General features: G+C 34.6%; 1 protein-coding gene across 1 annotated transcript in view; it reads left to right on the top strand.

Moving 5' to 3' along the window:
- The first annotated feature begins 2,427 nt into the window (after positions 1-2,427).
- ighd (immunoglobulin heavy constant delta) overlaps positions 2,428-18,212 on the top strand; it is an 87,909-nt gene continuing 72,124 nt past the window's right edge. Inside the window, 2 exon segments of the mRNA XM_063018462.1 lie at positions 2,428-2,470; positions 2,575-2,890. Of these exon segments, the coding sequence (XP_062874532.1) occupies positions 2,428-2,470; positions 2,575-2,890 (359 nt within the window).

Raw genomic sequence — 18,212 nt, 5'->3', positions numbered from 1 at the left:
TTCACACTTTGATTTGATTGGACTTCACCAGCAGCCATGAAACCAAGAATGATTTTCTGTTTTATTTGGTCTGTAATGACTATCAGCAGTGAGTAGTTTTATTAGTGTTTGTGTCTCTGATGGAATCTGATTATATTCAGCTGTACTGATCTGAACTGAAATCATCAGCCAGTGTTTATTTTACAGGTTGCAGATGTCAGACACTGACCGAGTCAGAACCGGCGGTCATTAAACCTGGAGGATCTCATCGACTCACCTGCACCTTCTCTGGGATTAGTGTTGGTGATGCAGATATAGCCTGGATCAGACAAGCTCATGGAGAAGGTTTGGAGTGGATCTCATTTATTTCTGCTCCAAGTGGCTCTAGCATATACTACTCCCAGTCTGTTCAGGGAAGATTCACCATCTCCAGAGACAACAGCAAGTATCAGGTGTATCTGGACATGAACAACATGAAGACTGAAGATACCGCGGTGTATTACTGCGCCAGAGGAACACAGAAGTACAAAAAGCCGCAGTGCTGCACAAAAATCAACTTTTCTTACAGACTCATTCAGTTAATGTTTCTCCTTTAAAAATAATATAAAATAATTAAGCCACAAAACATCCAGCGTGGTAAAATTATTTCAATTCTGTAAATTCTTATTCTTATAAAAATAAATGTGTCAATATCTAGGTTTCAGGATGGAAAAATGTACGAGGTAAACATTTTAGCGTCCTGGCTCTTCAGTGGTAAAACAAGCACCTACCTCCAGTCTGCAGTCTCTTTTTTATCTGCAATAATCCAAAGACTGTCATATTTAAAGAATATTGATTAAGTTAATAATACCGTTTCTACATCTTTGTTTCCACTGTTGATGTTTCTAGGTTCTATTGGAACTTTCTTTCTAAAGTTGATGCACTAATATTACACTTGGTCCTTGGCATTTTTTCACCATCTAAAAACCTGCCAGTATATGGATTGGCTGTTCCAAATTGGCCCTATAGATCTAATTATAAATGAGGATATTTTTTCTGCACAGAGCTCCAGTCCATGGCAGAAACGTCTGAACTGTAGGAGTAAATTTAGCACTGAGGATTTTACTTAGAGAACAATATATGCCACTTTACTTTTAAAAAGTACAAACTGTGGAGTCCTAAAGCCCTATAGCAGTAGCAATAACCCTGTTCCATACTGGCAGATTTCAGTGGCTTTTTAAAAAAATCTCTTTAGAACTGTTTCACATTTTTGATGATGTTTAGACTCAACAAGTCAGATATGGATAGTAAAATTAAATATAGTTTTTAATTATATTTGGATAGCTGGTTAATTCATAGTTAGGGGTCATTTACTTTTTCACATGGGTGATACAGGTGTTGAATAAATGCTTATCTTTAATAAATGGAATGATCATTTAAAAGCTGCATTTTGTGTTTATTGGTGTTGTTATTTTCTTTTATACAACAGGTAGTTCTGACCTTACAATCTGATTGGTTGAGAAGCGTTCTAACTGTGCTGATATTTCGTGATAACAGCACGGGCTTTTCACATCACAACTGTATTACTCCGCTGACGCGTTGCCAGTAACGACAAGCTTCATGCACACTGTTGTAATAGGCCTTTAAGACGTGAAAGGGTTGATGCGCATGCGTGGGTTCAGTTTAAGGATGCAATAAAACAAAGCTCTACTGAACAGTTTATCTCCTGTATTTCTTTTTAATAATACTTTACACACAAACGTGCACGCAGGCGACACAGCTCCCGATCACGTTTTAAATCCGTGACAAGCTTCATGCCTTTTTTTTAGCCTACTGTACAGGTAGAGAATGTTTACCGTTGCATAGCAACTCATTCGCTGTGGAACTACTTTTTGGCGGAAGGTATTGTTAATATTAAAGCATAATTAATATGAAATTCAGGGCTTCGTTGATTTATTTTCTTTCTTTATTTTGTAAAAACTGTTGTATAAAAGCAATAGAACACTCGAGGTCGTGTGTTATCGCGAATAACATCACGGCTGTGATGGTCTACGACACTCGCCTTCGGCTCGTGCCTGCGACCGAATCACAGCCGTGATGTTATTTCGCGATAACACGCTCCCTCTCGTGTTCTATTGCTTAAATAATTAGCTGGAAGATCTGAAACACTGAAACGTGCTTTATAGCAAGAAGAAAATATGAGAGGACGAATACCTTCACAGCACTGTACCTATACAACTGCATTACAGTCATCAATATGCAAAAGCATGAATAACATATGAACAAATAAATGTAGACAGCACTTCTAATTTAATATATATGTACTTATAAAGCGTGTTTTGAATGACTCGACATTTAACTATGCAAATATCTTCCTCCTCCTCCTCCACCTGGACCCAGATAAAGATCTAAAGTATCTGCATCGTTCACTGAGCTTCAGAAGGATCTGACACTTCTGCTTCTTCCACAATGTTCCCAACACTGTTGCTGCTGCTGCTGGCAGCTTCACCCAGTGAGTTTCACTTTATTTACACTGAACTGCAAACACAAAGTCGTGCTTTACAGCGTCTGCACTGTTTCTGTGGTTTCTGATGTACAGTGTGACGTGTTTTACAGATGTGGACTGTGCTGTGGAATTGACTCAGGTCGAGTCAGTGGTGGTAAAGCCGGGAGAGTCTCTGACCCTCAGATGTAAGGTATCAGGATATTCAATTACTGATAACAGCTACGCAACAGCTTTCATTCGCCAGCCTGCAGGAAAAACCCTGGAGTGGATAAACAACATTTAGGGGGGTGGAGGCATAACACAAAAATATTCTCTAAAAAACAAGTTCAGTATTTCTAAAGATGATTCCAGCAGCACGGTGACTCTACAAGGACAGAATCTGCAGACTGAAGATACAGCTGTGTATTACTGTGCCAGGAGACCACAGTGCTGTGTACATGGAGGACACTTTCACACTGTAAAAAGTCTAACTTCCAAATCGTTGAATGAAATTAGGATTTAAAGTTGAATGAGCAAACAGTCCTTACAAATGTTGACATAACGCATAACAATTAGTTGAGGCAATTTTTTTCATCAGAAGCTCTACTGACATGACAGAGTTAAGCTAAATTACATTCTTTGATTCTCATTGAAACTGAGTACGTTCTGTCACCGCGCATGCGCACTTCTCCGAGCTGAGTTGTAACGGACGAGGACGACCCTGAGGAGTTTTGGATTTTGCCCTGACCTGCCCTGAGGTGGGTATTCAGCTATAAATTTATGTTTAAATCTTAACAAATGCATAAACTATAAACTGACTGAATAATGAGGGGAATTACTAGCATTTTAGCGGCACATATTTTCTTACCAAAGATTTAAAATATTGTATGGACGAGTGTGATGCAACAAACGGTCAGTTATTTTTAAAAGTAAATAAATTCTCATTGAGTTTTAATTTATATAAAAGTTCACGAGTGTAATCTGTTTGCAAATTCGGGCTTGTCGGTGACAATTTAATCATTTTCGGTACACAGACATTTTAGCTGATATGCTCCGGGTTATGCTGCCCATTGGTTTAAATGACCTGGGGCTAACTGTGTAGTAAGCTAAACTTGTCTGTGGTACAGCACACCACTAAACAGTCTGTTACACTTAATTATGATGCAGTATGATCGCTACAACCGCCTCATATTGCGCTTCATATTTCATACTGTACGCAAATGAAAAAAGTGTCACGTTTTCAGTTTCAGAGCAAATTGCATATTTCACAGTAAGCGGCTCATTTCACGGTCTGTGATGTGATTCTCACGCCAGTGAGTTAGGTAGGGTTTTATTCATGGTACATGGTGTATGCTCTGGAAACATTTCAGTCCATACCAGTGTGTGTTTGTATCAGCAAATTTACCCTGATTTATGCACACAGGCACATTTATCAAAACTAACTCTAGTCAGAATTACAGTACATGGACAGTTGGATATAGTTGCAAACTTTTAAACATTAATATGCTTATTGTCATTTATTGGAATTTTGCTAATTTCATTCATACTTAAAGTTTAGCTGATTTACTGTGCATGTCTTAATTGATTATTAAACGAGATCTAAATCATCATATTGTTTACATTTAAATGTAAAAATATATTATTTAATTGTTTTCTTTTTTATGCAGAGTGATAAGCAATGCAATCCCAGTCCAGAAGTACTACAGAAACATTACAGATTGTGTCATTACCAAGGGCGCTCCTGGCCATTGCCGTGTTTGTATCCTGACTCTGCTTACCTGGAAAACTAGTTTGTTTATTGATGCTAATTATACTTTTGCTGGAGTGGCACATGCAGGTTTATGGCTTAAAATAAATGTCTGTTGTGAAAGTCAAATAAACATTTTAATAAAAAAAAAATTTTGTCTTACATTTCTTTCATAGCTACTTGTTAAGAGCGTAACATATACGAATACGATGCAAGCAATTGAGGTTTAAGGGCCTTGCCCAGGGCCCCAACAGTGGCAACTTAGTGGTGGGGCTTGAACCGGCAACCTACTGAATACTAGACCACTGCCAGTTCAGATATGTAAAAACTTGTGCCTGTAAAAAACATTTAGTAACTGCTTTTTTAAATATTAAAAAACAGTTCAGTAAAATGAAAGTAAAATGTTGAGTCAACTTAAAAATTTAAAAGGTTAAGCAGACTTAAAAATGTAAGGCAACCGGCTGCCTCACCTTTTTGAGTTTTCTCAACTTCAGGAGCAAACAGTTGTGCAGCTTGCTTTGCTAAGTTAGGTTGTTAGTTCACTTAAATCACTATTTAAAGTTGGACAAAATTACAATTACTATTTTATTGTACTTGTAAAAAAAAGTTGATTTAACTTACATTTTTCTTTTGAGTGAACTTATAGGGTAACTAAAGAAAATAAGTTAGAACAACTACGAATGCCTAAAGTTGAGAAAACTCAAAAAAGTGAGGCAGCTGGTTGCCTTATATTTTTAAGTTTGCTCAACTTTTTATTTTTTTACAGTGCACAAAAACACCAGCAGCTGCAGCACTAACCTTTTCTTTAATCTAATCTCTAGATATTTAAATCACTAGATTTCACATCTTTACGTCATACACACGTAAACATTTTTGTTTTTTCTTATAACCCATCATCACAGCATCACCTGTAACTTATTAACCTGTTGAACGTTCCAGGTGTTCTTGATCATTCCACAAGAATTTCCGGACTTGACCGCCCAGACTCAACTTTACTGTAATTAGTTGCAGGCATCACACAAGAAATATGCAAATATTCATAAAAAACATTGATGATGATGATGATGATGATGATGATGATGATGATAATAATAATAATAATTAAATCTCTTCTTTGTGATGCTTTTGATTAAATTTAAAGACAGTTCACAAAAACAGCTTTCTCTTTTATTTGCATTTTACCTTCTGCCCAAACTTTTATAAATAAATTTGTCATAGTATGAGATTAAAACGTAAAGAATACTAAAGAATAATAAAATATAAATATGAATCAGTAATAACATAAACAAAATCTTATAATAAAGGCAGCACATCTGACAAAGATATCAGTATTAAATGTATAATTATTTAAAACATTAAGCTTTAATTCTTTATTAGAAAGAGAAACAGAAATGAGTTATATGAACAGCCTACCTGCCTTCAGATCGCTGTAATGCTCTGGTGGGTTTTTGTCTCTGACTTTATTATTGTGGCTACATGGGTGGGTGGCTCACAGTGATACCACCCTTAACAAAAACCTTCTCAGAAGTTAAAAGCTCTAGAGAGCAACACGAGTCTCTTCATTAAGGGAAAACTAGCTTATGATGTTTTGTTTTCTCAGCTCATCTGGTTTAGTTAAAGCACCATAATCCATGGTCCATTTAAATCCACCACTGGATACAGAGACAATGTGCACAGAATATTTCTAAAATATCTAACCCCCCACCCCCTGGCACACAGCCAGTACCTCTGATCTGTTCATTTTAATGCCTTGATAGTTCTTATCTGATAGTTATAGCTTTTTTTTTGTTTTCTGTATTGACTCCATTTAGAAATGAAACAAAACTTTTATAAGTCAGTATATTTATGTTATGGTTGAGGTGGTACAGGTGAAGAATAAATGATTTTCACATTCTTGTTCATACACACCTAAACATTTATGTTTTTCCTTATAACCCATCATCACAGCATCACCTGTAACTCATTAACCTGTTGAATGTTTTACAGCAGGTGTTCTTGATCATTCCACAAGAATTCCCAGACTTACACCGCCCAGCCTCAAGTTTACTGTAATTAGTGTTGCAGGCATCACACTAGAAATTAGCAAATATTCACAAAAAAACATTATTATTATTATTATTAGTATTATTAGTATTATTATTAGTAATAAATATCTCATTTGTGATGTTTTTGATTAAATTCAAAGACTTCACAAAAACAGCTTTCTCTTTTATTTGCATTTGTGACCAAATGGTATGAGATTTAAAAGCACTTCACTGATTCATATATATATATATATATGAATCAGTGATACGATAAACAAAATCTTATAATAAAGGCAGCACGTGACAAAGATATCAGTATTAAATGTTTAACTATTTAAAAGATAAAGAGAAACAGAAATGAGTTATATGAACAGCCTACCTGCCTTCAGATCACTGTAATGCTCTGGTAGGTTTTTGTCGCTGGCTTTATTATTGTGGCTATATAGCTGGGGTGGCACAGTGATACCACCCTTAACAAAAACCTTCTCAGAAGCTAAAGAGAGAGCAACACGAGTCTCTTCATTAAGGGAAAACTAGCTCATCATGGCTTGTTTTCTCAGCTTGTCTGGACTGGTTTAGCTGATCTTCCAGTCTAAGCACCATCACCCAAGGTCCATTTAAATCCACCACTGGATACATGTGAGAATATTTCTAAAATACCTACAGATTTCTAGTTCCATTTAGATATGAAACAAAACTTTTATAAGTCAGTATATTTATGTTATGGTTTAGGTTGTACATGTGAACAATAAATGTAAGGTCATGTGATTATTTCCTTATTCTTCTCCTTATAGTGACAATAATATACCATCATTAGTCAAATCCCAATAACAATTGAGTCTATTTATGTGCTACAATTACAATATTTTTTTTTTACTGGGCAATAACCCCCCCAGTGCTGAAGGTCTTTTAAGAAAGTTAAAATTTGGGTCTGTTCCATGAGCTTAAAGAGGAAGTGAAAAACTGAAAGCTTAAGTGGTAAATTTAGTTTGTATAAACAAACAAAAGCTCTGAGGGGTTTGATAGAATTTTTCTGTAGCGTTTTAATAAAACACTTTATGAACACTTTACAATGAACTTGATGGACATCCTTCTTTGTGGCTATAACAGCCTGGGCTCCTCTGGGAATACTTTCCACAAGAATTTGGACTGTGCCTGTTATAATCTGTGTCTATTTAGTCAAAAAAGCATCAGTAAGGTCAAGCCTGTTTCTCAATGTTCCAGTTCATCCCAGAAGTGTTCATTGGGGTTACGGTCTGTGAAGACATGAAACACATGCCATTTCAATAACAGACAAAACTGAACTGCAGGCAGGCCAGTCTAGCATCTGCACTCCCTTACTTTGAAGCTACTCTGACGTAACACTTGCAGACTGTGGCTTGACGTTGTCTTATCCAGTACCAGCAGGAATGTTCCTAATAAAGATGTTCTGGATGAAGATAGATGTGTTTCTCATATGTTTATTCCCAAACTCATACACATACATAAAAAATTATTTTAATGCAGCAAGAGAAAATGAAGAGAGAATAAAAGTCAAAAGCAGACAGTTTTGTATCTTAAGATTTTCTGAATCTTTTAATTATGTTGTGAACTGTAAATGGTGAAATCCCTTAAGTCTTGCCATCAAACTTTAATAAAGTAAGACAGTCAATATCTTTTCTTTGAGCTAATTTTAATTTAATACCTATAAATTACAGTTTGCAAAACACTGTTTTTTGTGATGTAAAATAAACCCTAAAAGCTTCTAACCAATCAAGTTATCAACAAACAGAGCAGGTTTAAAAGAATAATGAGTAGATAACGAAATATTTCATTTAATTAAAATATTTAAAGACTCACTTTTACATATAAATAAGCAACTTAAACCAAAAAATCAACCATTTAGTGAAAAACTGTGTGTGTAAAGTTGTATTAATTAAATTAAAAGTAAAACCTCTCTGTAGTAAAGCAGAGGGTATTTGCTCATGACTGTATCACTGTGGCTCGGGCACAGTGATACCACCCATAACAAAAACCTTCATCAGTCCCGAACAGCAAGCGGCTCCACTAATGTCTAAACTATAAACTGTAAAAATCTGTCTATTTATTTTTGTAATTCTTGCTTTAGGTACATATAAATCAAACAGCAAATATGAGTTTAATTTTCTATTAATTTATGATTTCAGGTAAGAAACTCTGAGCACTGTTAGAGAGTTATTACGCTGTTTCACTTTGTAGTCAAATATTATAATAATATAAGTCCTTCAGAACTGAGACTAATATTAAAGATTTACCAAATTATTGGTTAGTGTTGTTATTCTTGGTCTCTATTTTAAAAATGTGTTAGCATAGCATAACTTTGTTAGCACTGTCAATAAAACACCTTGATTAAAAATAACTTGATGTATAAACTAAATTTTGGCTTTTGCACCTTTCGCTGATAACAGTCTGGATGTTCTTTGTTATCTTTGTCACAGAGATTTTTTTTTTACAATACCATGCTGATATACAGATTGATCTGATCACAGCGGATGTTTTTTCTGTCTGTTGGTAGATCTAAGATTAATTTTAGCTCAGAGAACTGATTTATGGTGTTTGTTTGTTATAGACTTTTAGGTTGCATTTGCATTGCGTTTGATGTAGCGGTCGACTGTGTTAGGTGACAATGCATTTCAGAAGTACTCCAGAGCCTGTGTAGCTATATTTATCACAGTAGCATGATGATTTACACCTAATTTTTATTAGTATAGCAGAATAGCTGTTTTTACATTTTAATAATGTTTTATACTTTTTACTGTTTACTGTTAGTTATTAAAGCTAAATCATTGTGCTGTTTCTTTAAGTTAATTCCAGTTAACTTTCGGTCATTTGTGACTCTTACAGGTGTTTCCTGCATGAACAGCAGCAACTTTCGAGTCTTAAACAGCACCATTGAAGAATCAGTAACTAATCAAAAGTTTACATGCACATAAGAAAAGTTGGTGTCATTAAAGTTTAAGGATTTTTTTTGCTCTCTGCAGATGTTCTGTGACTAAATAGTAAAATCATTTGTTAATTAATGAATTCAACTTTTACCAAAAATATAAAAAATAGAAACCCTGTCCACAGTCAAGTGAGTTTCACATCTCATAGTCATACAAGTTGTTGTGCAAGAAAAAATATTAGGCTCCTAATCCTTCCCATTAAAGCTCAAATTAAATGTTGTTGCTGATCACATTGACAATAAAGATTAATGTTTGTTTTATGTACCCACAATATTCTCCTACAGAAGGCTGTTTGGCCACAATGATCAGATATGTTAAAGAAAGAAAAGATGTTACATTTAAACCCAACAACACTGTACCTACTGTTAAGCATGGTGACAGTATCGGTGCTCCGGGGCTGTTTTGCTGCCATTGGGACTAATGCAGAATTGCAAAACACCCCTGAAGCTTTGTGATGATAAAGCATGAGGTCTGGTTTTGACTGAACCCATGAAAAACCATGTCTCATCAGCTGGGCTCTTTTGCGCATCAGTCCAGACTGGCAAAACGTCTGAATGGCTTTTTAGCACCAGCTGAAATTGTGTCTATTTTGGCAGATACATCTTCACTGATTTGAATTTGACAAAAGAGACCATGGGTTTCCTAAACCACAGATATGTAACCCAAACATCCCAAACATAAAAAACCCAATAAGCAAGCTTGAAGAAACAGTGGCAGAGGACATGTTCTACAATGTTGACCCATCTTCATCAGGGAGCCCAGATTAGGAATAATAGAGATTGAAATATAAATGTTAATCCTTACAGAGAGGAGGGGGGCAGCATGTTGAGTTTTGCTGCATGAGTAAGAACTATAAACTGCATCACTGTGATGACTACTTTGACTACTGGGGAAAAGGAACCAAAGTCACAGTAACTTCAGGTAAGAAATAAACCTTCTAACTTCACCACGTCTGTATTCCATGTAACATCTCAGTGTGTTACTGAAATGTAGAAAAATCCGCTGATTTAGAGAGAAAAATAACACACTGTAGTATCTCAGTACTGAGGGTTTTATTGTACAGCGAATAGGTCGATTCATTTACAGTGACAGCTACGCTTACTTTGACTACTGGGGAAAAGGAACTTCAGTGACTGTAACTTCAGGTAAGAACAAATGTATTTATACAATATTTTTGGATTTACAAAAATTTCGATAAAATATAGCCACATACCTGTAAGTCTTTGGCTTTATAAACAGCGCCTAAAACAGGTTACTTCAGCTTAAAATAAATAATATAAATAATAATAATAATGCACATTTGTTAAATAAAGTGCTAGTATAAAATTAATATATAAAATAGAAAATAAAAAACAATAAAACATATAAATATGAAAGTTAATCCTTAAAGGGGGCAGGATGTTGAGTTTTACTGTATGAGTAGAACTATAAACTCCATCACTGTGACTGGTACTTTGACTACTGGGGAAAAGGAACCAAAGTCACAGTAACTTCAGGTAAGAAACAAACCTTCTAACTTCACCACGTCTGTATTCCATGTAACATCTCAGTGTATTACTGAAATGTAGAAAAATCCGCTGATTTAGAGAGAAAAATAAAATCGCAGCATCACAGTGCTGAGGGTTTTATTGTACAGCAAATAGGTCGATTCATTTACAGTGACAGTAATAATAGTTTAGGTTTATTCAGGTTTACATTAATTTAGGTTGATTTGCTAATAGTTAATTTAACACTGTTTTGTACAAATGAAGTTTTGGCCCCGGAGCTCTTTGGGGGGTTATTTTGTATGGGTAAAACCATGATCTCTGTCACTGTGACGACGCTTTTGACTACTGGGGAAAAGGAACCAAAGTCACAGTAACTTCAGGTAAGAAACTCATTTAATATCCACGACCTCAGATTAGCTGTTAAACGTCGTTTTAATCGCTTTATGCATCTTAATTTAGGAACTCTAATAAATAGATTTGTTTTTATTTATAAACAAATAAATCGATTTAAATCGAAGTCTAATCACAAAAATCTATTCTGTTATAGTTTCAGTCATCCTTTATTAGTAAATCTGAGTTAAACTTAATTTCAGTTGATCAGGTGTAATTATCACTGTGTATGTTGAGACAGTATGAGATGGTTATACATGCACTGTTAGATCGTGTTACTGTTTAAGTGGGTTTGTATCACTGTGTGTACTGGGGTGCTTTCGATTACTGGGGGAAAGGAACCTTGGTCACTGTTACTTCTGGTAAGAAATAAAGTCTTATTTATAAAGGTTTCATTTGTTTCAGAAAATAATAATGTCATTATCTGGTTAAAGATTTTGTGTAAAGTTGTGCGATCTGAGTCGGAGGTAAAATCATTTTTATTCGATAAAACACAATGTGACTTTAGATTAAATATATTTATATTTTATTCATATGTAATAACAACTATCAAAGATGTGGGATTTTGGCTTTAAACACCAATAAAATGATCCAAAAAGTCACGAAGAATCTCAAAACTCTTACACATTAAATAGCGCAAAATTTTAAGCAAAAATAATAATTAGGATTTCTGCTTTTAGTATTCTATGTGATAAAGCCACTATTTTTACTTAAACTATATTATTTGTTAATTAAATAGTTGAAAGCCACATAATCATTGGATTCAACCATTTTTAAAATTAAAATGATCATGTTAGTGTTCTGGAACTACTTCGGAATCATTTTGCTATTAATGAACTTTGAGATAATTGTAATGACATTTAGAAACCTTGTAGACTAGGTTTAATTTTACAGCTGTAACCCTCAATAAATATTATTTTTTTAAATGACAAAGAAGAATTATAAATGCATCAATTAATATAGGTAAAATAAAACAGTTCGTAATACAACGATGAAAAATACACGTAAAAATAAAGTGTTGGTTAAAAATATTTAACGATAAGAAATACATTCAAAATTGTTAAATAATAAACAGGAACTTTAATATTATTATTATTAATAATAATAATAATAACTTTTAATTTTAATATAATAAATAATAATAAGCTAGTAAAACGTAAGTAACAATTTAATAAAATAGACAAATGCTAAACAAAGTACAAGATGATCATAATAAGCTACTTGAACTAGATAGAAAGGAACTATTTACTCTCCCTTTAGATGTTAGTTTCCCTGTTCTTAAACTTACTGCAGCAGTACAGACGTTTTAATATTTGTATTAGGTGTTTTATTATTTACTAAGCTGGATGTACGTTTCTATCTGGCTTAATTTTGGTGATGTGGTAAAGTTGGACTAATGCGTTATTATTATTATTATTATTATTATTATTATTATTATTATTATTATTGTAGTTGTATATACTGTTATTAGTTATTAGTCTGTATTTTATGAAACTGAATCTGTTACTCTAAACGTTTTGTTTTCATTAACATCGAGCGCCTGTACATTCTTATCAACTCTTGATAGATACAGATAGATACCTTATTGATCATTTGCAGAAAATTCCTTTGTTACAACAGCTCACTTTTACAAACAACTTCATACATGCATACAACAACCACTGACAGTATTAAAACAAGCTAAAAGACTCAGAATTATTTATACATGTAAACATTAGACGTTGGTATACATATGCATTTGACTTTCCCTCTGGGATTAATAAAGTGATCTGTCTATCTAATGGTAGTCTGATTGCAGCTGTTAGGAAACAGATTGGTTTGTATAAAAAGTTACTAAAATAAAAATTGGGATTGTACTAAAATTCAGAGTAATAGAAAAAACCGTACAAGCTTAAACATAGGTCAGGGGTGCGTTTCCTAAAAGTACTTAACCTCATACTTAATAATTGTGCACCAGTTTGCGCTGTAGACTTGCTTTGCTTCTGGATTGATGCATGAAAGGTTAATTGTGCGCCTATTTGTAGGCTTGATATACAATAGATAGCAATTGCAAATTTAATGTTTTATATCAGTAATTTAAATACCTATCGGTTATTAGTTAAAAATGTTTTTTAATACATTTTGAATTTAATGAAATTTGCTTTTTTTGGTATAATAATGAGAAATTGTATAATAATCGGTGATTCGGTTTTCGACGGATGGCAATCAACAAAGAACGACTTAAACCTCGTTCGTAGTTTCTGAGACTTAAAAGAGCTTTTGGAAAACACTCGCAACATTGTCGTTCTTAAAGTTGGTCGTAAATCTCTAAGATCAATCGTTATCAGAAACGCACCCCTGAGCTGTAAAAACTTGTTTAGACATGTGCAGGATATTCAAAGTTGTTCAGTCATGCAAGTTCAAGTTATCAGTGTATATAATTAAGTTATCAGAAAGTACATTTTATCCTGAAAGGGATAGTTAAGCCTTACAATTTGTGGTGTCATCAGAACAAAATAACGACAAATACAACCAAAAAAGTTGGCAATATAATGAAACCTAGATCTCACAACAATTAATACAATTAAGTGTTGGCTAAATATCTTCTAAATCACTTTTTGGAGTGAAATATATCAAACGTTGCTGCTGGTTGTTATTGAACATTATTTCTGTTTCATGTCATCATGTCTGTTTCATGTGTCTTCTTGATGTTTTCATATTTATATTTACATGCTCTTTAATAATTCATTTATTTCTGCATTTATTCATCCTGTAAAAGAACCAGAGAGACCAAAGTCCTTGTTTCCCATGTGGCAATGCGGTGAGGATTCAGGCTCTGTCACCATCGGCTGTTTGTCCCCCGGCTTGACCTCCCCAGAAGCGCAGTTCAAGTGGTCTGACCCCAGCGGAAAATCTCTGACTGACTTTATTCAGTATCCGTCGATTATTGCGAATGGAGGATTCACCTTGATGAGCAGCCTGAAGGTCAAAGCTTCTGACTGGAACCAGAACAAGGAGTTTAAGTGCCGAGTGGAAAATAAGAAGGGATCCAAAGAAGGGATGCTGCGAAGGCCAGGTAGGAGAGAAAACATCATGCAACATCAACTGCAGGCCTTACGACACATCGCCAAAAATTTTTTACCCAAACAAACAGGCTCCTTGGCATCAGGCCTGGGCACCAGAATGTCACTTGTAAAGCACCCTTTAACATAAGAGGATTTTACATGCTGTGATCATAAAATTATTCCAAATATTTTAATTAATGAAAAGCTTTGAAAGTCGCGTCATGTACCATTTTATCATTGCTGGGTGCATTTGGGATCAAACATACCTTAAATGCATTTTATACTGATGTGGATTGGTGGCCGAGTGAGTGAGTGATAGCCAAAGATAATCTTGTGCCCTATAGGTTGTATTCTTGTCGTATACAGAGTGTTTACTGATGCGACGGACCCACTAAGACCCTGGGCAGGATAAAGTCGTTAGTGTAGTGACGTTTTAATACCTCGTCCTTATTAACAACGCATGTACGGTTATAAATCCATGCGCTCTTTTAACACTGAACTAATTTATAACTTTTTTTTCTTGCAGTTCCTGTTACTGTGAAAATGAATCCACCAGCAGCAAAAGATCTGTTCGTGTCACAAAGAGCAATAATTCAGTGTGTAATTACCAGCTACATGAGGGAGGTCATGAATAAACCCGCATCATGGACCATTAAAGGCAAGAAAGCAGAAGATTCAAAGGTTAAACATGGAGAGATTCAGCAGAGAGACCAACAATTTACCAGGATCAGTAGTTTGACCATTAGTAAAACTGAATGGATTTCGGGTAATGAAGTGGTTTGCTCCTTTGAGGACAAATCGGACAAAATCCAGTTCCAGGAGAGAAGTAAGTGCCTCAGAGTCTGAACTTAAACTACTGTGTTTTAAAACAGAATTGCGAATTTATTTTGAAAAATCTTCATCCTAAATGTGTTCTGATTTTTCTTTATTTAGAGGCTCCTTCTGCTCGTATTTACACATCTGAGTTGTATGAAAATAAAGACATCCAACTGGTGTGTGAGGTCAGCAGTAATAGTTCAGCTGATGTCTATGTGAAGTGGACAGTAAATAGAATTCAATCAAGAGAATCAGACAACACAGAGTTCATCCAGAAAAGTGACGGTTCTGCATTATTTCTCAGTTATTTAACTGTTTCCAGCGATGTGTACATCAGCAGTTCCAGCTTCATCTGCGAGGTCTATCACAGTTACATGAAGACCAGTGATCCCCCCAAAGTGACCCTAACAACCAAAAGTAAATATAAATGCTCTGAATGTCCTACATGCGATTGATCGCGCTGTTTAACACTGCACTCATTTTTAACTTTTTCTCTTGTAGTTCCTGTTACTGTGAAAATGAATCCACCAGCAGCAAAATATCTGTTCGAGTCACAAAGAGCAATAATTCAGTGTGTAATTACCAGCTACACGAGGGGGGTCATGAATGAACCCGCGTCATGGACCATTAAAGGCAAGAAAGCAGAAGGTTCAAAGGTTAATCATGGAGAGATTCAGCAGAGAGACCAACAATTTACCAGGATCAGTAGTTTGACCATTAGTAAAACTGAATGGATTTCGGGTGATGAAGTGGTTTGCTCCTTTGGGGACAAATCTGACAAAATTCAGTTCCAGGAGAGAAGTAAGTGCCTCAGAGTCTGAACTTAAACTACTGTGTTTTAAAACAGAATTGTGATTTTATTTTTCTTCATCCTAATTGTGTTCTGATTTTTCTTTATTTAGAGGCTCCTTCTGCTCGTATTTACACATCTGAATCGTATCAAAATGAAAACATCACCCTGGTGTGTGAGGTCAGCAGTGATGGTCCAGCTGATGTCTATGTGAAGTGGACAGTAAATCATTTTCAGTCAAAAGAACCAAAAGAATCAGACAACACAGAGTTCCTCCAGAAAAGTGATGGTTCTGCATTATTTCTCAGTTATTTAACTGTTCCCAGCTCTGTGTACATCAGCAGTTCCAGCTTCGACTGCGAGGTCTATCACAGTTACATGAAGACCAGTGATCCCCCCAAAGTGATCTTAACATCCAAAAGTAAATATAGATGCCCTGAATGTCGTGTATGTGATTGTGATTGATTACATGTTTGCTTCTGTTTACCTGAAGAGTCTGAGACGCTGTTGTGTGTTAAAAGCATTTTTGTTGCATGTCTTTAAATTTACAGTCTTAATTACTTTTGTCATCAAGTCCATTTATGTTTTAGCTTTTTGTCTTTTGTGAATTATGTTGCCCTGTCCCTCGTCATTCTTTAAAGTCCTACTGAGCTAAAACGTTTTTTTTTTAAATAAATAATAAGCAGCACTTAATGATTGATTACAATTACATGATTATAATTAGTTTATTATTTTTGTAGGCTGGTGGAGAAACACATTACAGTTACTTAAAAGTGCAACTGAATTTAAAACATTACAATAACGTCTATAACGTTTTTTGATAAAGTTACTTAAATTCATTAATCTTACACAAACTTTAATATTTCACACGAATTACATATTTTATGCGGAACAAACAAAAGGTTCAACTAACAACTGTTAGCACAGCAGAAACTAAATTAGCATTATTATAAACATGTGAAATATACACTAGCAAAACTAATGTGGTTTTATTCCAGGATGGTTTTCAGTTCCCTAAAAAACATAAGAAATAATTTAACATTGCTTTTATTTAACATTATTTCTAAAGGACAAATTTGTTCCTTATTTAAACTCTTTTAAAATTTTTGTGTGTGTGATAACTTTCCTCCTTTATGCTGTTTGTAATGAAAATGTAAAAAAAAAATATACTGAACGACTGGTTATTAGATTGGATAAACAATGAACTTTTTGCATTTTTAAATAAATAAGCATTAGCATTAAAGAGTCTCATGAACACGGTGTTTTATTATTAATAAGAAGTTTATAGGTGTATCATGTTGTCAGAACCCAAAACTGTAACTTATTTGGTTGATTTATTTAATCTAAACTGTTTGGGGATTTTTGTACCTGTAAGTGAACTGAATTAATTTCGGTGAATCAATAGTTAACATTCACAAGTTATGTAAACTGACCAGATTTTACATTAAGAAATGTATCCATGATGCAATGCCACAGCAAGTGTTAAAATCTTGATGACAGTTTACTTCCTTCACTGCCAAGACATGCCGGCAGGTGATCTGACTAGTGTACATTAGTCCTGGTGTGCATAACTGTGTGATGTAGCTCTCAGTCCATGGTGAGTTCTTACCTTCCGCCCAGTGTTTTCAGCATCATCTCCAAATTTCCCACCTTAATAATCTAACATGCATGAATTACAAGGTATCTGATAACATTATTCATTTTATTAGTACAATTATTATTCATTCGTTCATTCACTGTCTCTTTCGCCACACATTACAATTACTTAAAGTATTTTAACAGTTAGTTTCTAAAAAATAGTGATTTTATTATTTAACAACATCTAAATAAATATAAATCCATCCGCTGTTTAAGACTGTACTCATTTATAACCTTTTTTTTTTTTTTGCAGTTCCTGTTACTGTGAAAATGAATCCACCAGCAGCAAAAGATCTGTTTAAGTCACAAAGAGCAATAATTCAGTGTGTAATTACCAGCTACAAGAAGGAGGTCATGAATAAACCCGCATCATGGACCATTAAAGGCAAGAAAGCAGAAGATTCAAGAGTTAAACATGGAGAGATTCAGCAGAGAGACCAACAATTTACCAGGATCAGTAGTTTGACCATTAGTAAAAATGAATGGATTTCGGGTGATGAAGTGGTTTGCTCCTTTGGGGATAAATCTGACAAAATCCAGTTCCAGGAGAGAAGTAAGTGCCTCAGAGTCTGAACTTAAACTACTGTGTTTTAAAACAGAATTGTGATTTTATTTTTCTTCATCCTAAATGTGTTCTGATTTTTCTTTATTTAGAGGCTCCTTCTGCTCGTATTTACACATCTGAATTAAATGAAAATAAAGACATCCAACTGGTGTGTGAGGTCAGCAGTAATGATCCAGCTGATGTCTATGTGAAGTGGACAGTAAATAGAATTCAATCAAGAGAATCAGACAGCACAGAGTTCATCCAGAAAAGTGACGGTTCTGCATTATTTCTCAGTTATTTAACTGTTTCCAGCGATGTGTACA

This window comes from Trichomycterus rosablanca, chromosome 22, assembly GCF_030014385.1.
Source record: "Trichomycterus rosablanca isolate fTriRos1 chromosome 22, fTriRos1.hap1, whole genome shotgun sequence".
In the NCBI taxonomy this organism is placed as follows: Eukaryota; Metazoa; Chordata; class Actinopteri; order Siluriformes; family Trichomycteridae; genus Trichomycterus; species Trichomycterus rosablanca.
This window is presented reverse-complemented; position numbering and strand designations above follow the sequence as displayed.